Here is a 26,097-nt window from a genome sequence, read left to right on the forward strand (position 1 = left end):
AGTCCATTCTGTTCTCTGCTACCTCCACACACTAATAACAGTGCTGGTGTTTCTTGACACTCACTTCCCACGTTTAGCTTTTTAAGGGCCCCGTATTGACCCTTATGTGGGCTATGTGTCCTCTCTGGCTCAGTTTTGGTATGCAAAGATATAGTTTAGCTTTGACAATCAATAGGGTAATTTGGGGGAGGGAGGGTGGAAGATTTTTTTTTTTCTTATGTCTGGAAGTTCTTGGATTTTTCCCCAGTGCTGTAGCAATAATAGTAATCACCGAGCTTCCAGCTGGATTCATGAGACCAGCCACAGTGATGGTGGACTGGGACAAATTACCACACAAAACAAATCCATGTTAAGCAGAAGTCCAGATTGGCAGCTTCTCTGGGAGTATGGGTTGTTGGACATTGTAGAACTGAAGGCCCAAGAGAGTGCTGGGTAGAATTAACCTAAAAGCAGAGTGTTTGGTGCATGTGGCTGTGACTACACAGCAAAACCTAAAGAATGCTAAAATTTTAGGTCAACTGAGTTTAGTTAACTGACTTGTAGCCTCGGTAGAAAAGAAAAAACAAAAGTGAACTTAATTGTTCAATGCCATATAGCTCTAATAGTCTATATCAAGGAGGTGGTATAATCACACAGAGAAAATTATGTCAAACAATTTTAAAGACATTGGTTGTACATCTAAAATGGAATATATCCTAGGGACAAAACAAACCATAAAGAAATATTAAACCTCATTCAATCAACTTGTTAGTATTCTTATTTTGAAACTATTATTTATATATTGTAGGATAAGTCAAATAAGAAATGATGTCAATAAGAACCAAGACTTTCAGTGAAAAGTAAATATAAAATATAAGAAGTAAATACCTGGTAATTACAAATTTGAACAGAAGACATTAGTATGAAATAATGATTTACCTTACTCTTTCTAAAAAAACAAAAATCAGTGTTGTCTAGCTTTGTTCATGGAAAAGGCTTAGAAACAATGGCAACCTAGTGGCAATGAGCACCCCCACTGACAAGACTTCGGTCTCTAAATACCATTTCCCATTGGAATGGATTGGGATTCCTTAGAGAAATGGCCAATTCCAGGTCTAGGACAGTAAATAACAAGATAGGACAGGAACTTCTTCTTGTGCCAGAAAGCAAGGATGTTCTGCAAAGTGGTTGCTTAAGCCTTTTTGCAATATTTTAATTTTGACTTTTAGGATTTATTACACATAATCTGCATAAGATTCCTTCATCAGTTACAGGCATTATGAGTATTTTTCCTGGCATGTGGCTTGGCTATTCATTTTTTAATACTTTGTTTAGATGAGCTGAAATTTACATTTTAAGTCAAATTTATCATTTTTTCTTTATTAGTGTTTTTTTTTAATGTTTTCAGTCCAAAAAAGTATTACCCACAGCAAGATACTCTCTTATGTTTTCAGCAGGGCCTTTATGATCATAGACCTAAGTGTGAAAGATAGAACCATATAAAGTTTCTAGAAGAAAATACATAAGAAAATGAACAGACAAGCCACAGACAGTGGAAAAATATTCACATAGTACATATCACTGAAAAAGTAATAGTACCCAGAATACATACCACAGACCCCTGGAAATCAACAACAAAATGAAAAAACATGATGTTTAAAAATGGGCAAAAGGAGATACACAAATTAACTATAAGCTCAAAAAAAGGTGCTCATCCTCCTTCAAGGAAGAGTAAATTAAAACCATACTGAAGTACCCTCCTTCAAAGGGTAAAGAGGTGGCTGGGTGCGGTGGCTCACACCTGTTATTTCAGCACTTTTGGAGGCTGAGGCAGGCGGATCACTTGAGGCCAAAAGTTCGAGACCAGCCTGGCCAACATGGTGAAACCCCATGTCTACTAAAAATAGAAAAATTAGCCTGGTGTGGTGGTGTGCGCCTATAGTCTCAGCTACTCAGAAGGCTGAGGCAGGAGAATCGCTTGAACCCAGGAGGCAGAGGTTGCAGTGAGCTGAGATCACACCATGGCACTCCAGCCTGGGTGACAGATTGACTTTGTTTCAAAAAAGAAAAAAGAAAAAACAAAAAAGGTAGAGAGGAGAAAGGAGGAAGAGAGCTTGATTAATGGATACAAACATACAGTTGGATAGAAGAAATAAGACCTAGTGTTTGATAGGTCAGTAGGGTGAATATTGTATACCATTACCTTTTATATATTTCAAATCAGCTAGAAGAGAATGAATGTTTTTAGAAAAAAGTCAAATATTTATGACGATAAATATCTCAATTACACTGACTTGATCTTTACAAATTATATGAACATATTAAATTATCACATGTACCCCCAAAATATGTACATCTATTATGTGTCAACAAAAATAAATAAATAAAAGAATCCTTTCAGTGTGCCATGCAATTAAAAAAAAAACCCTACTAGGTTTGTTAAAATAGATTCTGACAATACCAAATACTGCAAAAGAGGTGGAACAGTGGAAAATGGCACATTTTGGATACCTGATTGACAGTTTCTTTAAAAGTTGAACACACATCTTCTAGATATTCCAACTATTCAAATCCTAGGTATCTACCCAAGCGAAATCTAAACATATGTTCATAAAAGACTTTTATATGAATGCTCATACCAGTCCCAAATTGGAAACAACCCAATTATTCCTCAGTAGGACAATGAATAAACAAATTGTCATACATTGACACAGAGGAATACTTCTCAGTAAACGACAAAGACTGTGTTGCTGATAGATACACACAACTGCAACATGGAGAATCTCACAAACATTCCTTTAGTTGAAAGAAGTCAGATACAACAGAGACTACAAGATGTGATTCCATTTATGTGATGTTCTGGAACAGACACAACTAATCTATGGTGATAAAAATCAGGGCTGGGTGCGGTGGCTCATGCCTGTAATCCCATCACTTTGGGAGGCTGAGGAGGGTGGATCAGTTGAGGTCAGGAGTTCGCGACTAGCCTGGCCAACGTGGTGACACCTCGTCTACACTAAAATACAAAAATTAGCCAGGCGTGGTGGCAGGTGCCTGTAGTCCCAGCTACTTGGGAGGCTGAAGCAGAATTGCTTGAACCTGGGAGGCAGAGGTTGCAATGAGCCAAGATCGTACCACTGCACTCCAGCCTGGGTGACAGAGCAAAACTCCTTCTCAAAAAAAAAAAAAAAAAAAAAAAAGAAATCAGGAAATGCTTGCTGGGGCGGGAAGTGTGGGGTGGGGAGGAGGAAAGAACTGATAGGAAAAAGCGACTTTCTCAGGCAACAGAAATGTCCAGTGTCAGGTTTTCAGAGGTGATTATAGGGGTGTATATTAATCAGACTGTGAAATTCATCAGACTGAAGACTGGCAATCTGTACATTGGACTGTATTAAATTATGCTTTAATAAAAGTAAATATAGAGTGGGCAAAAAGTGAATAATGACAATGGATTTAGACATATAAAATATTTATTTAAAAAAAACCCTTGAGTCCATATTATTGAGGAAAAAAAAGAAAACCTCATTGGTCATCTTAGGAGGGTGCTATGACACCAACTCATTATTCTGAAGATGTTTAAATAAAAAGAAGAAATCAAGCATTTATCCTGTTTTCCTGGTTTGAATTGTATTTCAGAATACACAAATAGTTGAGGAGGAAAAGTTATTTTTAATAGAAGAATTACAGCTTATAAATGCAGAATGAGTGTAGAGTCTAAAAATCACCATTCCGTAGGCCCTAATGAATTAATGGGTGTAGGCAGTGATCATTGGTAGCTGCTAAAACCATTAATTAAGTGAAAGATTGATGGGGAGCTTTATAATGAATCAATCAGGCTGACAACACCTGAACCTGCTGTTGAATCCTAACATCAGAAACAGTGAGATAACCAGACATTATGTATCTCCCAATGTCATGCACTAGGAAGTTCATAGCAGAGCTTAAAGTGTTCTTGCCAAAAAGAAAGAAAGGAAAAAATAAAGGAAGAAGTAATCAACCTTGTAGATCTAATTACAGCTTAGAAAAATAAAAAGAAGATTAAAGGAACAAGTTAAAGACATCAAGAAACATCAATCTGCTAAATCCAGATTGTGTGAAATTGTATAGGACAAATGACTTGGTTTCTTTGACAAATGAATGACATGAAATTAATAAAGGTGAGAAGACCCCATCTCTACTAAAAATACAAAAAATTAGCTTGGCGTGGTGGTGGATGCCTATAGTCCCAGCTATTCCGGAGGCTGAGGCAGGAGAATGGCGTGAACTCGAGAGGCAGAGCTTGCAGTGAGCGGAGATCGCGCCACTGCACTTCGCGAGACTCTGTCTCAAAATAAATAAATTAAATAAATAAATAAAGGTGAGAAGAAATGTTGCAGATTGAAAGATACTTTAGAGACAGACCAGCCAAATGCAATGTGTAGACCTTGCTGGGATTCTTATTTGAGTAAGCTGACTATCAAACAAGTTTTTTTGAGAAAATATAACTGAGTTTTGAGAAATATTTTTGAGAAAACATGGACTGGGTAATGGATTTTCCTAAGTGTAATTTTATGTCGAGACTATGTTTTTAAAGAGTCTTTATATGTTGGCAATGCACTGTAAAGTATTTATAGATGGAATGAGACGATGTCTGGGGATTTGTTTTTAAAAAGTCAATGAGCAGTAACTGAAAAAAACAGCAAAATGTTAATATTTGTTAAAGCTGAATGATCAGTACATTTGGATTCATTATACTGTGCTATCTTTGTGTATGTTTCAAATTTTCCATCAAAAATGTTGAATTAAAATAAAAGAAATTAGCATAAAATGTAATGACTGAATTCTTCATTTTCCAGTTTGTTTTGAAGGGAAAAAAACAGTGAGACAAAATAATCTAAACCTCTCATCCACTCGGGGGGAAATTTCCAGACTGTATAAAATTTAGCATTACAGAATTTAAGAAACTCTAAGAAGGAGGCCCTTTTTTGTTTGTTTTGAGACCCAGTCTGGCTCTGTCTCCCAGGCTGGAGTGCAGTGGCGCAATCTTGGCTCACTGCAACTTCTGCCTCCCAGGTTCAAGTGATTCTCCTGCCTCAGCCTCCCGAGCAGCTGGGATTATAGGTGCGTGCCACCACGCCCGGCTAATTTTTTGTATTTTTTTTTTTTTTCAGTAGAGACGGGGTTTCACCATGTTAGCCAGGATGGTCTCCATCTCCTGACCTCGTGATCCACCTGCCTCAGCCTCCCAAAGTGCTGGGATTACAGGCGTGAGCCACCACGCCCAGCCAGGAGGACCTTTTAGTCTACAACTGACTTCACGGTCCTGGACATCGTTTGGAAGGTCTCTTGAGGAAGGGCTGTTTGGTGTGTGGTGTGTGGTGTGTGTGTGTGTGTGTGTGCATGTGTGTTCATGCACGTGCATGTTATAGCTTTCTACATAGATTAGCCTGTTACTCTTCTTTAAGAGGATGGCAATACATTTTAATAAAGATAGCAAAATGGCCCTGCTATCTAATGCCAGGGAATCTGTTTAATTTTTCCCCTTTTTCCATGTCCAATAAAACTTCGTTCTGCACTGAGGCTGAGTACGTTGTGTAACAGTGAAAGCTGGAAGAAAAAAGTGCCACTGCAGAGACAAACTTACAGGTGAGCAGCTCATCATCTGCAGCTCTAGGGAGGGGCTACGGGGGCTTGACTATCTCTTCCTGGCAGGTGACATAGAGGCAAACAGGTGGCCGGGTGTGGTGGCTCAGGCCTGTAATCTTAGCACTTCGGGAGGCCGAGGTGGGTGGATCATGAGGTCAGGAGATCGAGACCATCCTGGCTAACACGGTGAAATCCCATCTCTACTAAAAATACAAAAAATTAGCCGGGCGTGGTGGTGTGCCCCTGTGGTCCCAGCTACTCAGGAGGCTGAGGCAGGAGAATCGCTTGAACCTGGGAGGAGGAGGTTGCAGTGAGTCGCGATCCTGCTACCGCACTCCAGTTGAGAAATTCAGAAACCCACATACTGGCCTGAAATTGGAGTATGGAGCAGAGATGTGAAAGTTGTAAACGTTTTGAAAAACCAATTTTCCCCAAAATTATTTCGGGAGGGGAAAAAAAGATGATAGGCTTCAATTTTTTAAAATCCTACCTTCCCAATTTGTTTTATTTTTTATTTCCATAGGTTATTGGGGAATGGGGGTGTTTGGTTACATGAGTAAGTTCTTTAGTGGCGATTTGTGAGATTTTGATGCACCCATCACCCAAGCACTATACTCTGCACCCTATTTGTAGTCTTTTTTCCCTCACCCCCTTCCCACCCTTTCCCCTGAGTCACCGAAGTCCATTGTGTTACTCTTATTCCTTTGCATCCTCATAGCTTAGCTCCCACTTATGAGCAAGAACACACGATCTTTGGTTTTCCATTCCTGAGTTACTTCACTTAGAATAATAGTCTCCAATCTCATTCATGTTGCTGCAAATGCCATTAATTCATTCCTTTTTATGGTCGAGTAGTATTCCATTGTATATATATACCACAGATTCTTTTTTTTCTTTTTTTGAGACGGAGTCTTGCTCTGTCACCAGGCTGGAGTGCAGTGGCACGATCTCGGCTCACTGCAACCTCCGCCTCCCAGGTTCAAGAGATTCCCCTTCCTCAGCCTCCCGAGTAGCTGGGTCTAAGGCGCACGTCACCATGCCCAGCTATTTTTTTTTTTTGTATTTTTAATAGAGACAGTGTTTCACCATGTTGGCCAGGATGATCTCCATCTCCTGATCTCGTGATCTGCCCGTCTTGACCTCCCAAAGTGCTGCGATTACAGGTGTGAGGCACTGCACCCGGCCACCACAGATTCTCCATCCGCTCTTTGATTGATGGGCATTTGGGTTGGTTCCACATTTTTGCAATTACGAATTGTGCTGCTACAAACATGTGTGTGCAAGTATCTTTTTTGTAAAATGACTTCTTTTCCTCTGGGTAGATAACAGTAGTGGGACTGCTGGATCAAATCGTAGTTCTACTTTTAGTTATTTAAGGAATCTCCATACTGTTTTTCATAGTGATTGTTCTAGTTTACATTCCCACCAGGTATAACACATATGGCCACTACCTGCTGTAACTCACACGCTCAAACCATAGCAGGAATCCCTATGTCCTCGCTCCTCTAAGTCAGCCCACACCCTAAGCACTGTGGCCTTGCAGACTCCAGGGTGGAATGGAGAATAGCCAACTCTTGTCCTGGCACCCCTCTGCCAAATCCCACTCTTGGCCAGAGTCCCTTCCCAGCCTTGTGTTCCCTTGACATCTCACTGTCAGGTTAGAGAGAACTGCTACTCCTCAAACTCAGCATTTCTAAAATGGAACTACTCATGACCCCACTGACAAACCTACCCTACCAGAGTCTTCTATTTAGGGGATTGCAGTCAGTTGCTGGGAAGCCTGGGAGATACCCTTAATAATCCCTTCTCATTCACTCCTCTCATTCAGTGGACCACCACTGATATAATTTGCCTCTGTCTCCCCACCCAAATCCCATCGTGAATTGTAATCCAAATTGTAATCCCCATGCGTTGAAGGAGGGACCTGGTAAGAGGTGACTGGATCATGGGGGTTGGTTTCCCCCATGCTGTTCTTATGATAGTGAGTGAGTTCTCACGAGATCTGATGCTTTAAATGTGGCCGGGCGCAGTGGCTCACGGCTGTAATCCTAGCACTTTGGGAGGCCAAGGTGGGTGGATCACATGAGGCCAGGAGTTCAAGACCAGCCTGGCCATCATGGTGAAACCCCATCTCTACTAAAAATACAAAAATTAGCCGAGCATGGTAGTGCACATCTGTAATCCCAACTACTTGGGAGGCTGAGGCATGAGAATCACTTGAGCCCAGGAGATGGAGGTTATAGTGAGCTGAGATTGAGCCACTGTACTCCAGCCTGGGTGACAGGGCGAGAGACTATGTCTCAATCAAAACAAAACAAAACATAAAAGTGTTTAGCCCTTCCTCCCTTGCTTGGTCTCTCTCCTGCCACCAGCTAAAACATGCCTTGATTCTCCTTCCCCTTCCACCATGATTGCACGTTTCCTGAGGCCTCCCCAGCCATGCACAACTGTGAATCAATTAACTGTCTTTTGTTTATAAATTACCCAGTCTCAGGTATGTCTTTATAGCAGTGTAAGAACAGATTAATACAACCACTCTCTGTCTATCACACCTCCTAAAGGGCACCGGTACATCCAAGTCTATCTCAGGCTTAGTGCTCCCTCCTTGGCTTAATCCCCACACATGCAAATGCTTCTGGGCTGGCCTGGGGTGTCTCAGAAACATGAGATTTATCATATAATCTTTCCACCTTCTCCCAAACCTCCTCCAACAGTGCTCCTTAGGGAACAGCACCACTATTTCCCACCTGCTCAGCCTGGACTCCCACTTCTCTTCATCCCCTGCATACACTCAATCTCCAGGCCTTGTCTCTTCTACTTCCTGAATTTGTCCATTCCTCTCCCACTGTCACAACCATATAGGTCAAGCCCCTCCTCACCAGCTTTTCCTGAGTGTACGCAGCTTTATCATCCATTTTCCACATGGCTGTCATCATTATCTTTTTAGTAAAAAGAAAAGTCTAATCCTCTTACTTCTTTTAAATCCCCTCAAGGGTGGTAAGTAATGGGTACTTGAGACTATCTATGTCTCATCTATCTATCTATCTATCTATCATCCATCTATCAATTTATCTATCATCTATTTATATATCATCTGTCTAATCTATCATCTATATCTATCTTCTTTGTATCCATCTATCATCTACATCTATCATCCATGTATCTTATCTATCATCTATCTAATCTATCAAACTATCATCTATTTATCTGTCTATATAATCAGTCTATCATCTCTATCTATCCATCAATCATCTATCAAATCCATCATCTCTATCTAACCTATATCTCATCTATCTATATCATCTATCCATCTGTTATCTCTATTATCAATCAAATCTATCTTCTATTAATCTATCCATACCTATATATTTCATCTATCTAATCTATCATCATTCTATCCATCATCTCTATCTGTCTATCTATCCATCATCTCTATCATCTATATCTCTATTATCTACTATCTCTATCATTAATCTATCATCTATCTCTATCATCCCTCTATCCATCCATCCATCCATCCATCCATCCATCCATCCGTCCATGCATCTTTCTCTCTCTAATCTATGTATCTATCATCTCTCTGTCTCTCCCTCTCTCTCTCTTTCTTCCTACCTACCTATCTATTTGTCTACCTAACCTACCTATCTAAAATGTCTACAGTGATCCTTAAGAAAAAGCCAACTTTCTGCTTATCAATCCTCATAATCTGGGCCCCACCTTGATGGTTGTGGCTGCATCTAAGAGGTTTTCCTCCCCCTTTCTCTGCTCTAACCATCCTGAACTCCCAAGGTCCTCAGGACACATTTATCTCTCAGAATTCCAAATCTTTGCAGATGTTTTTCTGTCTAGAATATTCTTCCTTGCACACCTCCTTCTTTGCTTATCTATATTAAACTCACTTTAGAATTCTTAAATAGCATTTCCGTAAGAAGGTTCCTCCCAACTCCCTAGACTAGGCTATATTTCCTTACTATATTTTCCCATAGCATTGCTCTATCTTGTCTTTTCACACTCATCACAGTGCTAATTATTTATTTCATGAACGGTGTTTCTGTCTGACTATAAATTTCATGGAGATAGAGACCCCATGTATTGACTGTGGTAGCTCCAGTGGAAATGCCTGCTGGGCTACAGAAGGCACTCACCAAGTTTCCATTTAATCAGAAGTATTCAGTTGAACTGCTGGCCACCAGTCATACATTCCCCTCCATGAAAGACCAGTTTGTGAAATCTCAAGGCTCACTCTATACTGGGACAAGACCGGGAACTTTGCTTTGAACTGTATCACAGATAAACTTGGGCTCTGCCCTACAAAGGTATTCACATAGCCAAAGATGACCTCCTTCACACCAGGCCTTGGATCCAACCTTGACCAGTGCCAATAGGTGAGAGAACAAACACTCATGCAATCTAAAAAGTATGAAAATGAAAACGGACTGATCATCTGGTCCTTTCTGGGATGGACCATGATGCAAATTACATTATTCAATGGATGTAGCAAATTTGAGCTTGAGAGTTCCAAATGGACAACACAGGCCACAGAAGGCTTTGGGACATCAGGGTTCCTGATGCCAGAGGTCTCAGAGAAGGCAGGGGGAAATCTCTCTTGGTTAACATGGATGGATGGGTCCCTAAAACCATAGAGAAGTGGCTAGGGCGGGGATCAGGAGGGCAGGCAGAAGGCCTTGCAAGAGCTAGCTGTAGACAAGAGGGAAGCAAAACTAAGAACAAGAGACAGGGCAAAGAGACCTGTGGGAGTGGGAAATGCTGTTTTCATTCAGGTTCCTGGGGCTTTGGCTATTCCAGATGGCTCATAATTTCTATATAAGGCCAGGCACAGTGGCTCACGGCTGTGGTCCCAGCATGTTGAGAGGCTGAGGTGGAACAGTCCCTTGAGGTCAGGAGTTTGACATCAGCCTGGGCAACATAGTGAGACCCCCATCTCTACAAAAGAACCAAAACACAACAATTAGCTGGTTGTAGTGGTGTGCACCTGCAGTCCCAGCTACTTGGGAGGCTGAGACAGGAGGATCACCTGATTCTAGGATTTGGAGGCTGCAGTGAGCTATAATTTTTGTAACTGCACTCCAGCTTAGATGACAGTGAGAATTTGTCTATATATATAAAAATTGTAGGCTGGGTGTGATGGCTCATGCCTGTAATCCCAGCACTTTGGGAGGCCGAGGTGGGCGGATCACCTGAGGTCAGGAGTTCCAGACCAGCCTGACCAACATGGTGAAACCCCATCTCTACTAAACACAAAAAATTAGCCAGGCGTGGTGGTGGGTGCCTGTAATCCCAGCTAGCTGGGAGGCTGAGGCAGGAGAATCGCTGGAACCCAGGAGGCAGAGGTTGCAGTGAGCCGAGATTGCGCCACTGCACTCCAGCCTGGGCAACAAGAGTGAAACTCCATCTCAAAAAAAAAAAAAAAAAAAAAAAATAAATAAATAAATAAATAAATAAATAAATAAAAGTAAACAACCCCTCCGAAGGAAAAAGCCTTCAAAACCCACTGCTGATGTGATCTCAGTTGGCTCAGACACTATGAAACCCTGAGTCTGCGAACCACCCCCCAGGTCTTCAGTGCCTTCAGCTTGAATGGACAGAGCTAGACAAGATGGCAGGAGTTCTAACCATGTCTCCACCTGAGTCCTGAAAGTGGCACCCCAACTCCTCAGAGAAATGGAATGGCTCAGAGACATCTTGAGCTATGCAACCAGCAATTAAGGCATCTGGGTTAAACTCTGCTTTTTAAGAATGTTATGTTTACCTTGAGTGCAAATTAAAATACACTTGTTCTTTGCCCATCACTCATCATGACTCATCTAAGCCAACACGGACTCAGAGTCTGAATCGCTTCCTGGTGACTGTTATGGAGCAACAGGGAACCCAACAAGAAGACCCCTGCAGGGGCTGAACCATGGAAAGGCCCTGAGGCTGGGCTGGAATAGGCAAGAAGGTTATCTCACTTGAGCATCCTCAAACCCTCTTATATCCTTTCCTTCATGATGGCTTACTGGTGTCAAAATTTTGCATGTGTGTGTGTGTTTGTGTGTGTCTGGGAATGGAGAGCTCATTTCTTGTATTAATTTTTTAAACTTCAACTTTTGTTTTAGTTTCAGGGGATACATAGGCAAGTTTCTCACATGGGTGTTGTGTGTGATGCTGAGCTTTGGAGGAACAACCGATGCCATCACCCAGGTAGTGAACATAGTACCCAATAGGTAGTTTTTCAACCCTTGGCTGCTGTCTGTCTCCCCACTCTAGTAGTCCCTGGTGTCTGTCATTCCCATCTTTATGTCCATGGGTACCCAATGTTTAGTTCCCATGTATAAGTGAGAACATGTGGTATTTGGTTTTCTGTTCTTGCATTAATTCACTTAGGATAATGGCCTTTCACTGTATCCATGTTGCTGCAACGGACATGATTTCAATCTTTTTTAGGGTTGCATGGTATTCTGTGGTGTCTACATACCACATTTTCTTTATCCCATCCACTGTTGACAGGCATCTGGTTGATTCCATGTCTTTGCCATTGCGAATAGCACTGTGATGAACATATGAATGCAGAGGTCTTTTTGGTAGAATGGCTATTATTAAAAATTCAAGGCCGGGAGCGTGGCTCATGCCTGTAGTCCTAGTACTTTGGGAGACCGAAGCGGGCAGATCACTTGAGGTCAGAAGTTTGAGACCATCCTGGGCAACATGGGGAAACCCTGTCTCTACTAAAAATACAAAAATTAGCCAAGTATGGTGTGTGCCTGTAGTCCCAGCTACTCTGGAGGCTAAGGCAGGAGAATCACTTGAACCCGGGAGGCGGAGGTTGCAGTGAGCTGAGATCGTGCCATTGCACTCCAGCCTGGGCAACAGAGCAAGACTCTGTCTCAAAAAACAAACAAACAAACAAAACACACACACACACACACACAAAGTTAAAAAACAACAGATGCTGGCAAGGCTGCAGAGAACAGGAACACTTGTACACTGCTGGTGGGAATGTAAATTGCTTCAGCCACTGTGGAAAGCAGTTCAGAGATTTCTCAAAAAACTTAAAACAGAACTACCATTCAATTCAGCAATCCCATTACTGGATATACACCCAAAATAAATAAATCATTCTCACAAATGTTTTCACAATTCAATGCATCCACACAAGAATTCTGCCTTTTATTCAGTCCTTGGGATTCGTGATAAAGTCAAGACATTCTTTGGTCATTTGGGGATCTGAAAGTGTGTCTCCCTTGTCTTCCTTTAGAAAGGACTCCCCAGCAGGACGCGGCAGTCTTGGGTGCCATGTTTTTATATAAGAGAACAGAAGAAGAGAATGCCTTTTCTTCGTAAATGGACTGATATATTAGAGAATGACTTTACATCATTTTAAAGTAACCTATCTTTTCTTCTGTCCTTGGAGAATTTTTTTTTCTCTTAACATTTAGACATGCTACTATAATACGCTTTGTTAATAGTTTCTGATTACTATTACTCAGAACAAGATGAAACCTTTCAATTTCCATCTCATTTATTTTCTCAATTCTGGCTTTTTTTAAAACTCCTTTTCTGTATTGATTGTTTTAGTCACAGGCAAGTTGCCTTTCATGCAGGCAAGAGCCCTAGAGTCAACTGCTATTTTTGTTCACAGTAAGACTTTCTATTCTTGTGTTCTTCTGACAGATCTTTACTTACTGAGGATGGAATTAAAAAGTAACACAAAATTTCAAAGACTAGTTAGAAAGATCACAGATTGAGCCACTTCTTGGTTTAAAAAAAAAAATGGCCGGGCGTGGTGGCTCACGAGGTCAGGAGATCGAGACCATCCTGGCTAACACGGTGAAACCCTGTCTCTACTAAAAGTACAAAAAATTAGCCGGGTGAGGTGGCAGGCGCCTGTAGTCCCAGCTACTCAGGAGGCTGAGGCAGGAGAATGGCATGAACTCGAGGGCGGAGCCTGCAGTGAGCCAAGATCGCGTCACTGCATTCCAGCCTCAGCGACAGAGCGAGACTCCGTCTCAAAAAAAAAAAAATCAAGAAAATAGTGTTCTCACATTAAAATTTTTCCATTGAATGAAAGCATAGGGTTTTGGGTCATTACTTACAGGTAAGCTTGTATATGTAAATGTATGTGTGTACACTACATGAAAATTATATATATGCATGTATATATATTTACATAAAGCCCTGCTTCTTTATTCAGGTGGTGGGGATGGATTTCTTAAGAATGCATTTATTATGCAATTCATTCAAGCCCTAAGTAGTACAAAATAGCACAAAATGAAAGGAGAAGTAGTATTGTCTCAGAAGCACCTTGTGTATATTATTTCATTTGAAAAACGGAGCTCTGTCATCAGGAACCCTGTAGTCACCTGGTCGAGACACCCGTACATGAAGTTAAAAAGGTAGTAGATGCTGGTGCCTACGGGGCTCTGGCTGTGTAGGCTGGAGTGAGAAGAAAGGACTCACTTTGGGCCAGTGTGGCCATGGAAGGGCACCTGGAGAAGGGACTAGAAAGAGGTGGATTCTCGCCGGGCTCCTTTCTGCTAAAAGACATGCATTTGCCAGGAAGTTGGCTAAACCTAGGGGTAGACCAGTAGCTCTCCAACAAGGGCACATAACTAAGTTACCTGGTGGGGTAGGAGGGCTTGGTAAACACAGGGAGCTGGACTCCCTGCCACTCCAGAGTTTCTGATTCAGTAGGTCTGGGATGGGGCCCAAGAATTTTCACTTCTAACAAGTTCCCAGGTGAGGTGAATGCTTCTGATTGGAAACATGAGAACCAGAGAATTCCGTGTAGACTCCGAACCCAGGCCTTTGCCTTTCTGCAACCAACAGCACTCAATCCCACTTAAGAACTGGCAGAAAACCAAGGCTTATGTCAAGATCACCTTGCAGCCTGCAGGATGATGTGGTCTATGGAAAGTTAAGAGGCAAAATTATTCCCCCATCTCCAGAAGCTGGAGATGCCTTGAAGTACTGTAAGAGGCAGGTAATTGCACTCTGGAGTGACATCTATGACCCTGATGCAAGTGACACTTTAATAAAGACCTACCCTGAGCAGTGGGGGAGCTGAATTGTCATGGAGGCAAAGCCAGGGAGAAATTGCCTGGGGGCAGACTGGGCTCTGCAGGGACCATTCATTCCAGCCCATCAACAAGGAGTGAGGAATCCCCAAACTGCCTTCCACAACGGCTGAAAGAACTGAAAATAGAATTACCATTTGACCCAGTATCTCATTTACTACTGGGTATAGACCCAAAAGAATACAAATCATTCTACCATAAAGACACATGCACACGTATGTTCACTGCAGCACTATTCACAATAGCAAAGACATGGTATCAACTTAAATGCCCATCAATGGCAGACCGGGTAAAGAGAGTGTTGTACATGTACGCAATGGAATACTGCACAGCTGTAAGAAGAAGGAGATCACGGATGGAGCTGGAGGCCATTATCCTAATCGAATTAATGCAGGAACATCCAACCAAATACTGCATGTTTTCATGTATAAGTGGGAGCTGAACATTCAGCACATATCATCACAAAGAAGGGAACCATAGACACTGGGGCCTACTTGAGGGCAGAGGGTGGGAGGAGGGTGAGGATCAAAACTACCTATCAGGTACTATGCTTATTACCTGGGTAATAATCTGTGCACCAATCTGTGCTCATTGAGGTGTCAATTATCAATACAGGTAATACACAATTCACCTATATAATAAACCTGCACATGAACCCCTGAACCTAAAATGAAAGTTAAAAGAAAAAAATAAAAAATAAAATAGGCCAGGTGTGGTGGCTCATGCCTGTAATCCCAGCACTTTGGGAGGCTGAGGTGGGCAGATCACAAGGTCAGGAGATCAAGACCATCCTGGCTACCACAGTGAAATCCCCTTTCTACTAAAAAGACAAAAACAAAATTAGCCGGGCGTGGTGGCAGGCGCCTGTAGTCCCAGCTACTTGGGAGGCTGAGGTGGGAGAATGGCGTGAACCCAGGAGGTGGATGGAGCTTGCAGTGAGCCGAGATCGAGCCACTGCACTCCAGCCTGGGCGACAGAGCGAGACTACTTCTCAAAAAAAAAAATGAATGAATGAATGAATGAATGAATGAATTAAATAAAGGCCAGGCATGGGAGCTCATGTCTGTAATCCCAGCACTTTGGGAGGCCGAGGTGGGAAGATCACCTAAGGTCAGGAGTTCAAGACCAGTCTGGCCAACATGGTGAAATCCCATCTCTACTAAAAATATAAAAAATTAGCCAGGTGCAGTGGCACATGCCTGTAATCCCAGCTACTTGAGAAGCTGAGGCCAGAGAATCGCTTGAACCTGGGAGATGGAGGTTGCGGTGAGCCAAGATCATGCCACTGCACCCAGCCTGGGCAACAAAGCGAGACTTCATCTCAAATAAAATAAAATAAAATAAAATAAAATAAATAAATAAACAAAAAATAGGGAGTGAAGGGAGAATCTACATGATCCCACAATCTGGTGGTACAGGGGTATTGGTGGACAGGACTGTGCTGCTGGGGAAGGATCCAGGAGTCCCCTCCTTGCTTTAGGGATTGGGGACAGCCACACAGTCTTGCCTGCTAAGCAGTTACCACCATCACCACCAAGCCTGCAGAGCCTCACACTCAGACTTTTCCTGCCACGTCACTGCAAAGCAAAATGAATCATTTCTGGAGATCTAATGTACAGCATGGTGGCCACAGTTAATGATATGGTATTGTAGACTTTTAATTTGCTGAGAGGATAGATCTTAAATTAAATCTTCTCACCAGCCTCCACACACAGTGGTAATTAGATGGAGGTAATGGATGTGTCACTCAGTTTGATTGTGGTGCTCATTTCACAATGTATATGTATATCCAAACATCACCTGTACACCTTAAACATGTAGTTTTTGTTTGTTTGTTTGTTTTTTTATGAGACAGGGTCTTGCTCTGTTGCCTGGGCTGGAGTATAATTGCATAATCATGGCTCACTGAAGTCTTCAACTCCTGGGCTCAAGCGATCTTCTTGCTTCAGCCTCCTGAGTAGCTTGGACTACAGGTTCACACAACCACACCTGGCTAATTTTTTATCTTTTGTGGAGATGGTGGTTTTGTTATGTCACCCAGGCTGGTTTTGAACTCCTGGGCTCAAGTGACCCCCCGATTTGGTTTCCGAAGTCCCTGGGATTATATATATGAGCTTTTTTTTTTTTTTTTTTTTTTTTCGTAGAGACAGCGTCTTCCTACTTTGCCCAGCCTGGTTTTGAATTCCTGGGCTCATGTGATCCTCCTGACTCGGCTTCCCAAGTCACTGGGATTACAGGTGTGAGCCACCAAAATCTGTATATGTCAATAACATCTCAATAAAACTGTTAAAAATAAATCTGCGGTGTAAAAACTAAACCACAAATGCCTTTGTGAGAGAGACAGGGTCTCTCTTGCTCTGTTGCCCAGGCTAGAGTGCAGTGATGCCATCATAGCTCACTGCAGCCTCGAACTCCTGGGCTCAAGCCATCCTCCTACCTCAGTCTCCAGAGGAGCTGGGACACAGACATGCACCACCACGCTTGGCTAATTTTTTATTTTTTGTAGAGACAGGGTCTTGGTCTGTTGCCCAGGCTTGTCTTGAATTCCTGGTCTTAAGTGATCGCACCACCGTGGCCTCCCAAAGTGTTGGGATTACAGGCATAAGCCACTGTGCCTGGCCTGAAAATATTAATTTAAGGAGATCATTTAAGAAAAATTTAAGGAGAGACCAAAACTGAACGGGAGTGGGAACCACCCTCTCCAGCTAATGCCCAGAGTGGGTGGCCATGGCATGAAACCTATCAGCCAACTTTTAGACAGGGGAAAGCCCAGGTCTCCCTACATAAGGAGGGGTGACAGTGCAGCTCATGCATCCCCCAGGAACAAGGAGGAGTAAATGAATCTGTCATTCATCAGCTGTAAGAAGCTTTAAATACACCCCACGGATGACCAAGACGCTCTGCTCACAAACATGGACACACCAAGAGGAAGGGACACCATGTCACAAACCTTGATTCCCAGTTCAATATTTTCTCCTCCGTATACATCCATGCCAGGATCCAGAAGACCAATTTCACCGAAGAACTTCCTGTTGACCACGAACGAGCAGCCTATCATGGCTGGGGTCCTGCGGGAGGGAGAAAGAAGGGAAGCTCATTGAGGTGTCAGTGCCAGAAGCCCTTCCATAGGCACTGTCCTAGTATGTACTGGTTCCAGCCTAGCATGTACTGGTTCCAGCCCAGAACGTACTGGTTCCAGCCTAGCATGTACTGGTTCCAGCCTAGAATGTACTGGTTCCAGCCTAGCATGTACTGGGTTCCAGCCTAGCATGTACTGGTTGCAGCCTAGAACGTACTGGTTGCAGCCTAGCATGTACTGGTTCCAGCCTAGAATGTACTGGTTCCAGCCTAGCATGTACTGGGTTCCAGCCTGGCATGTACTGGTTCCAGCCTAGCATGTACTGGGTTCCAGCCTAGCATGTACTGGGTTGCAGCCTAGCATGTACTGGTTCTAGCCTAGTATGTACTGGGTTCCAGCCTAGCATGTACTGGTTCCAGCCTAGCAAATCAAGTCACTTCCCTCAATTCCCACACCTCCTCTCTCTGTTTCTCTGTAAGGCTGGTTTTTTTTGTTTGTTTGTTTTTTGAGTCGGAGTTTTGCTCTTCTTGCCCAGGCTGGAGTGCAATGATACAATCTTGGCTCACCGCAACCTCCACCTCCCAGGTTCAAGCAATTCTCCTGCCTCAACCCCCTGAGTAGCTGGGATTACAGGATGCGCCACCATGCACAGCTAATTTTGTATTTTTAGTACAGCCTGGGTTTCTCCATGTTGGTCAGGCTGGTCTCGAACTCCCGACCTCAGGTGATCTGCCCACCTCAGCCTCCCAAAGTGCTGGGATTATAGGCATGAAACACCATGCCCAGCCTGTGAGGCTGTCTTTTAGCTTCAAAAGCATCTAGGGATAATGCGACTCCCTCATAGATGGGGTAAGGGCTGGTCTCCCGTATCCCATGGCGTCTGCACACATAGGAAGCGGTCCCTGCTGCACTCTGTTGACAGCTGAGTGATGGGATGGGGGGGTCCTTGTGCAGTCTCAAAGAAGCTCGGAGGTGAGAAGCAAGATGCACCACTCCCCACCCCAGGAAAAAGAGAATGAGCAAGTTAGGAGTGCAATGGAAAACTGGAGAGAGGAAGATTGCAAGCGAGGGCTCCAATTTCCACGTTATGCTGGAAGAAAGTGGACCAGGGTGGGGTCTTTAGAGAAGGGAGAAGACTCAGGGAGGAAACACATCCTAGTGCCTAAAGGTATCCATCATAAATGGCAAGGGCATGACCTCAGCCCGCAGAGAGGAGGTCTCAGCAGGAGAGACAAAGAGAGCACGTGTAGAGTAACCATGAAGTCGGGACAAAGGATTATTTTATTTTTGTATAAATTCATCCCCTTGGTTGTTTCTTCTGGGAAAGGCTAAAGGCACAAGTTGACCTATTGAAAATTAGAGACAAGAACCATGTGAGGCCACCTGTCAGAACAATTATTATTAAAAAGTTAAAAAAAAAAACCAAAAAAACAAAACCCACCAGATGTTGGCAAGGTGTGGAGAAAAGAAAACACTTACACACCGTTGGTGGCAGTGTAAAATAGTTTAGACCCTGTGGAAAGCAGTTTGGAAATTTCTCAAAGAACTAAAAATAGAACTACCATTCAACCAAACAATCCCATTAATGGGTATCTACCCAAAGGAAAATAAATAGTTCTACCAAAAAGACACCTGTATTCCTACGTTCATTGCAGCAATATTCACAATAGCAAAATCATGAAATCAACCCATGTGCTCATCAATTGTAGACTGGATTTAAAAAAAATGTGGTGCATATACACCATGGAATACTATGCAGCCATAAAAAGGAACGATATCATGCCCTTTGCTGCAGCATGGACATAGCCATTCAAGACTAGCGTGGAAAAGTTGTTCCCCAGAGTTCAGTCCAGGGACCAACTGCATCAGCATCAACCCAACAGCTCCTTTGAAAATGCAATGCATCTTCTGGCCGAGCTAACAAACAAATTAATGCAGGAACAGAAAATCAAATACCATTCGCTCTCACTTGTAAGTGAGAGTTAAACATTGGGTACACACAGGCATAAAGATGATAACAATAGTCACTTCGGAACTCCAAAAGCAGGTAGGGAGGGAGAGGGGAGAGTTGAAAAACTACCTATTGGGTACTCTGTTCACAATTTAGGTGATGGGATCAACAGATGCCCAAACTTCAGCATCACTCAATATACCCATGTAACAAATCTGCACGTGTACCTCTTGTATCCAAAATTCTTAAAAAATCATGTTAGAGCCGGGCACGGTGACTCACGCCTGTAATCCCAGAACTTTGGGAGGCCGAGGCAGGGGGATCGCAAGGTCAGGAGATCAAGACCATCCTGGCCAACATGGTGAAACCCCGTCTCTACTAAAGATAAAAAAATTACCCAGGCATTGTAGTGCGTGCCTTTAGTCTCAGCTACTCGGGAGGCTGAGGCAGGAGAATCGCTTGAACCTGGGAGGTAGAGGTTACAGTGAGCTGAGATCGCACCACTGCACTCCAGCCTGGGCAACAGAGTGAGGCTCCATCTCAAAAATCAATCAATCAATCAATCAATCAATCGATAAATCATGTGAGACAATACCACACATGCATATATGTGCAGTGGTTGACAGGAATGCTGCATTATTCTACCACGTTCATTGCAATGTTGTATGATGCATGGGACCATGCATTGTAAATTAGAAAAATCACACTGATAAATATTAAGTATTGTATTGTATTACATTGTGCATTGCAGTATAGTATCAATAGATAATTTATTATATCTTTTTGCCTCTGTTTCCAGACTTTATAGTCACCCTTACATAATAAATTCATTGAGTAAATATTTGCTCAGCATCTACCAAATCATGCCCTTTGCTACAGCTGGATGTACTCTAGATCCCGGATGCAGCTGGAGACCACTATCCTAAGCAAATTAACTCAGGAACAGAAAACCAAAGACCGCATGTTCTCACTTGTAATTTGGAGCTAAACATTGGGTACACATGGAGATAAAGATGTTTAAGGCATTTTGCTGGTGCTGTAGCAGATGGGAAAATAGAAGACATGCCTCTGTCATCCGAGCAACTAAGAGTGAATATAAGAACAATACAAAAATTAGTATTGTTATTGCAACCATTTATTTAGCAATTTCCTGTCTCAAGCACAAGATGCAAAGCACTTTCCACGCACATCTCGTGTATGCACTGCCACAATCCACTGAAGGAGGCAGAACCATCTCCATTGAACGACTGAGGCACACGGAGATTAGGTGACCTGCCCTGAGTCACAGAATAGAACTCAGCATCTGCCTGGCTTCAAAGCCCTTGATTTTAGCCCTTTTGCTTTACTGCACGCTTTAGAAAAGGCTTCATGGAGGAACTGGCAAATGCCCCCACTGCCAAAGGCCAGAAACACCGTTAAGGTGCTTCCCTGGGCAAAAGAGACACCTCACGCAGGAGGTCCATTGAAACTCCACTGGGGCCACCAGGAAGCTATTAGGTGGAATTCTTTGGAGCCAAAGGGTGGACTGTAGTCTGAGACCCTCATCGGCTGGTTATGACTTCTAACTTGACTTCGACCTTCGCATCCAGGTTTCTGATTCCATGGAAAGCCACTTGGTACCCATGTGGTGAGGCAGCAGTGGATGAGCCTCTTCATTCACCTTCAGTGGTGGCACAAGCATGAAATGTGTAGTTAAACGCTGGTGCTGCCACTGAAGACTATAATTGCATAAGTCAATGGAGCACTCTAGATTCCTGTTAAATCTCTACAAGGGGCTGGGTGCGGTGGCTCACACCTGTAACCCCAGCACTTTGGGAGGCTGAAGTGGGCAGATCACAAGGTCAGGAGTTTGAGACCAGCCTGACCAACATGGTGACACCCCCGTCTCTACTAAAGATACAAAAATTAGCTGGGCGTGGTGGTGTGCACCCGTAATCCCAGCTATTGAGGAGGCTAAGGCATGAGAATCGCTTGAACCTGAGAGGCGGAGGCTGCAGTGAGCCAAGACCACACCACTGCACTCCAGCCTGGGTGAAAGAGCGAGACTCCGTCTCAAACAAACAAACAAAAAATTCTCTACAGGGTATTGTTGTGTGGATTAAACAAGAGAAAACCTGCAATGGGCCCAGTGCACAGAGCAGGAGCTCAATAAGTAATGCACCTTCACCTTCTTACTGGGAGGTGCCCTTCTGTGTTTTTACAGAAATCTCATGCCAATCACACTTATGCAAACAGGACCTTGCTCCTGCTGGTGTAGCAGGGCCACCCTGGACTATGCCAGGGGAAAGCATGGCTTCTAATGTCCATCATTTCCTCCCAGCTCTTAGCGCCTTTTAGAGAAGCAGCCTGACCTTTAGTCTGGAAAAGCATCGAATGAGCCCATTCCCTGGCCTCAGTTAACCAAACCAGAAAATGAGCACTGATCCCAAGCCAGGACAAATTATGTTTACTCTGAAGCTTGGAATTAGGTTTCTCCTGAAGGGGTGGCTTTGGAAATGAAGACAGCTCTGGGAGCTAGAACTCAATAGGCTCACACGCATTCAGGGCTCAGGCCGCCATTGTGAGCAGTTCCTGAGGGGCTCCATGCACAGGGATGATTGAGCAGAAGGAGGAGGCAGATGTACAATGGAGACTACATGGGCGTGGGGGTGACTGGCCACCCAGGAATCCTGGCTTTCCATCTGCTGAGAGCCCTGGCTCTGCTCTCTGCCCCTAAGTTACAGGAGGGTCCTTTGTGTCTTTGCAATCGGTCCTTCTCCACATAAACAGTGTTAGATAAGTTTCCGTTCTTTGCAACCAAATGGTGATGATGACCTACGCTAACCCCTCCTACTTATGATCCAGAGCAGAAAAAAAAAAAAAAAAAAAAAAAAAAAAGCTTTATCTCGCAGCCAGAAGAGGAAGGCTACAGGGAAGATTCCTTCTGGAAGAGCCAGAATCAGAGTCTACCCGAGTTATGGAGATATGCTAGTGCCACAGGTCCCTGGGTATGCTGGCATCAGCACAGAAGCAGAGGACAGAGAGATGTCCTCAGTGTTAGCTCCATTTTCTAGAGGGCGTTTCTGAGCACGTCAAGCAATTCTGATAAGTTACAAAAAATCTCCCCAAAAGCCTATGCTTGGAGTCTGAAAACAGCCAACATTGACAAGAATGTGTAGTGAAGACCCTGCTCTAAGGCTCTGCTTTCTAACCTCTCAGAGGCAAACAGGGTAGTTAAAATCACAGAAAGCGCCCAGGCCACAAACTCTCCCAAAGCGGTGGCTTTGGGCGTTGCCCTGTGTGCAGAAAAGTTGTTTCCCAGAGGTCAGTCTAAGGGCTGACTGCATCAGCATCAACCCAATAACTCCTTAGAAAATGCAGCTTCCGGCCAGGTGTGGTGTGGCTCACGCCTGTAATCCTGGCACTTTGGGAGGCCAAGGTGGGCAGATCACTTGAGGTCAGGAGTTCAAGACCAGCCTGGCCAACATGGGAAAATCTCCGTCTCTACTACAAACAAACAAACAAAACCCACAAAATTAGCCAGGCCTGGTAGCACGCACCTGTAATCCTAGCTACTCAGGAGGCTGAGGCAAGAGAATCGCTTGAACCCAGGAGGTAGAGGTTGCAGTGAGCCAAGATCACACCACTGCACTCCAACCTCGGGGAAAGAGCGAGACTCTGTTTCAAAAAAAAAAAAAGAAAAGAGAAGACAAAAAAAAAATGCAGCGTCTTGGGGCTGGTCCAGAACTATGGACTGGGTCCAGAGATGGGACTCAGAGATTTGTGCTTGTACCTGTGGGACCATGCTGTGGCTGTGGAGCCTTCTACCCCACCAGATGTTCAGGTATCTCCCTGAGAGCACAGAAGTTATGCCTGTCATTTCTCGTGGTATTTCCAGCAGCTAGAGCACTCACCAAATACTGTTGAATAAATGAATGTGCAGAACAGATCTGGGGAGGACTCCTGGTAGGGAAGAGCACCATGATGCCTCAGGGACCAACTGGGTATCAGGGGAGTGTGCCCTAACTAGGGGTGGGAGGGAGGGATGAAAGATGGAGAAGGAAGAGCAGGATGAAGTGCTAGAGAGAGGAAGGAGAGGAGAGGAGAGAAGGGGAGAGGAAAGGAGAGAGGAAAGAGGGGAGGAGACAGAGGGATCAGGAGCTCATCACATCACCTTCACTGAGGAGGGGAGTAGACAGGCTCCCTCTTCTTCAGATCCCTCTCAGTTACCCTTTGGGCAACATCTTTCCCCGTCAGGAGCCTGATTTTTTTTTTTTTCTTGAGATGGAGTCTCACCCTGTTGCTTAGGCTAGGGTGCAGCAGCGCCATCTCAGCTCACTGCAGTCTCCGCCTCCTGGGTTCAAGCGATTCTCCTGCCTCAGCATCCCAAGTAGCTGCGATTACAGGCACCCACCACCATGCCCGGCTAATTTTTGTATGTTTAGTAGAGACAGGGTTGCATCATGTTGGCCAGGCTGGTCTCGAACTCCTGATCTCAAGTTATTCACCTGCTTCAGCCTCTCAAAGTGCTGGGATTACAGGCATGAGCCACCGTGCCCGGCCCAGCCTGATACTTTAATGTAACTGGGTTTTATCTGGATGGTGTCTGCGGCTGTGTGTGGTAATGAGAGAAGGCTTCGCAGCATGACTTGCCCGGAGTCCCCTCTCTGCTGGAAACAGCTCTGCTCAGCACACATGACAGGGTTCTCTATGAGTCCTGGGATTTCTCACAACAAAGCGGTGAGGTCTCCATTTGGTATGTCTTCCTTCAAACCAGGCCAGGGCAGGTCAGCAGCCCAGAGGTGCCCAGGAGGCTGTGGGAAACCAGACCTCCACCTGTGTCCCAGGCAGGCCTCATCAGAACCCACAGATGAAGGGGCAGGAGGTAAGCCCAGTGCAGCGGGGATGTGGAATGAATGTGTGACGATGGTCGCTGTTGGTGTCACAGGAAAATTGTCCTAACTGGCTGGGTGCAGTGGCTCACACCTGTAATCCCAGCACTTTGGGAGGCTGAGGTGGGCAGATCACTTGAGGTCAGGAATTTGAGGCCAGCCTGGCCAACATGTGAAACCCCATCTCTACTGAATATACAAAAATGAGCCGGGCGTGGTAGCAGGTGCCTGTAATCCCAGCTACTTGGGAGGCTGAGGCAGGAAAATCACTTGAACCTGGGAGGAGGAGGTTGTAGTGAGCAGAGATCATGCCACACTGCACTCCAGCCTGGGTGACAGAGTGAGACTCCATCTCAAAAAAAAAAAAAAAAAAGAAAAAGAAAAGAAAAAAAAAGAAAGAAAATTGCCCGTCACGATCAAAATCTGCTTACAGAGCCTGACAGAGGCTGGAAAGGAGAGGCTGGAACTGGCCCCAGCAGGTGACCCTCCCTGGAAGCAGAAGCAGAAAGCCGCTGTTCTGCAAACACCAAGCCTTCCCTATAGTGCTGGGAGCTGGCAAGACCCCTGCCACGTGGCTAATGTCTAACTGGATCATTGTGGAGGACATTAAATAATGAAAGGACATATCATCCTGGCAGGGTGGCTCATGCCTGTAATCCTCATACTTTGGAAGGCCGAGACATGAGGATCGCTTGAGCTCAGGAGTTTGAGACCAGCTCAGGCAACAAAGCAAAAAGTACAAACATCTCTATCACTACACAAAATAAAAAAATTAGCCAAGTATGGTGGCTCACACCTGTAATCCCAGCACTTTAAAGAGGTCAAGGTGGGAGGACTGCTTGAGCTTAGGAGTTTGAGGCCAGCCTGGGCAACATAGCGAGACCCTGTCTCTATGAAAAATAAAAAATTGGTCAGGTGTGGCGGCATGTGCCTATAGTCCCAGCTACTTGGGAGCCTAAGTTGGGAGGATCACTTGAACCTGGGAGGTTGAGGCTGCAATTGCACCACTGTACTCCAGCCTGGGTGACAGAGTGAGACCCTGTCTCAAAACAAATTTAAAAAGAAAAAAAAAAAGACATATCTGCCCATGGACAGGCCAGTCAGCGTTGCTGGTGAGCTCAGTGGGCACCTGCTTCGTATTCTGGAGCTACCTGCCTGGACTGATAAACAAGGAACTGTCCTTGTCCTCTGACTGGGGAGGGGCAGTCCTCCAACAGGAAGCTACCACCCATCCCATCTGGCACCTGCCTCGTGAGTGGCAGGCCAGCCACTTCATCCTGACAATCAGGAGCAAAGCACGGCTGCCGCTTCCCTTCCAAGGTGTCCCCACCACCTACCCAGCTGTGGAAGCTGCAGTTGATACCACTTGCGGGCTGAAGAGATCAGAGAACGTGAGTCTCCAGCCTCATCCTTCAAAGTCAACTGTGATTACGACCATGAGTGCAAACACTTCAATTCAAAATCATTCAAAAATGATAATCATATTAAGGGATCTGCCAAAGCCTAATAGCTCCATTA

The 26,097-nt window shown here is 44.3% G+C and overlaps 1 protein-coding gene across 2 annotated transcripts in view; it reads right to left on the minus strand.

Moving 5' to 3' along the window:
* Window positions 1-26,097, minus strand: part of GALNT17 (polypeptide N-acetylgalactosaminyltransferase 17) — a 582,348-nt gene that overhangs the window by 124,555 nt on the left and 431,696 nt on the right. For both annotated transcript variants that reach the window (XM_034964282.3, XM_034964284.3), the window contains one exon: window positions 17,629-17,746. In XM_034964282.3, the coding sequence (XP_034820173.1) occupies window positions 17,629-17,746 (118 nt within the window). The remainder of the gene's footprint in view (window positions 1-17,628; window positions 17,747-26,097) is intronic.

The sequence above is a fragment of the Pan paniscus genome, chromosome 6 (assembly GCF_029289425.2).
Source record: "Pan paniscus chromosome 6, NHGRI_mPanPan1-v2.0_pri, whole genome shotgun sequence".
In the NCBI taxonomy this organism is placed as follows: domain Eukaryota; kingdom Metazoa; phylum Chordata; class Mammalia; order Primates; family Hominidae; genus Pan; species Pan paniscus.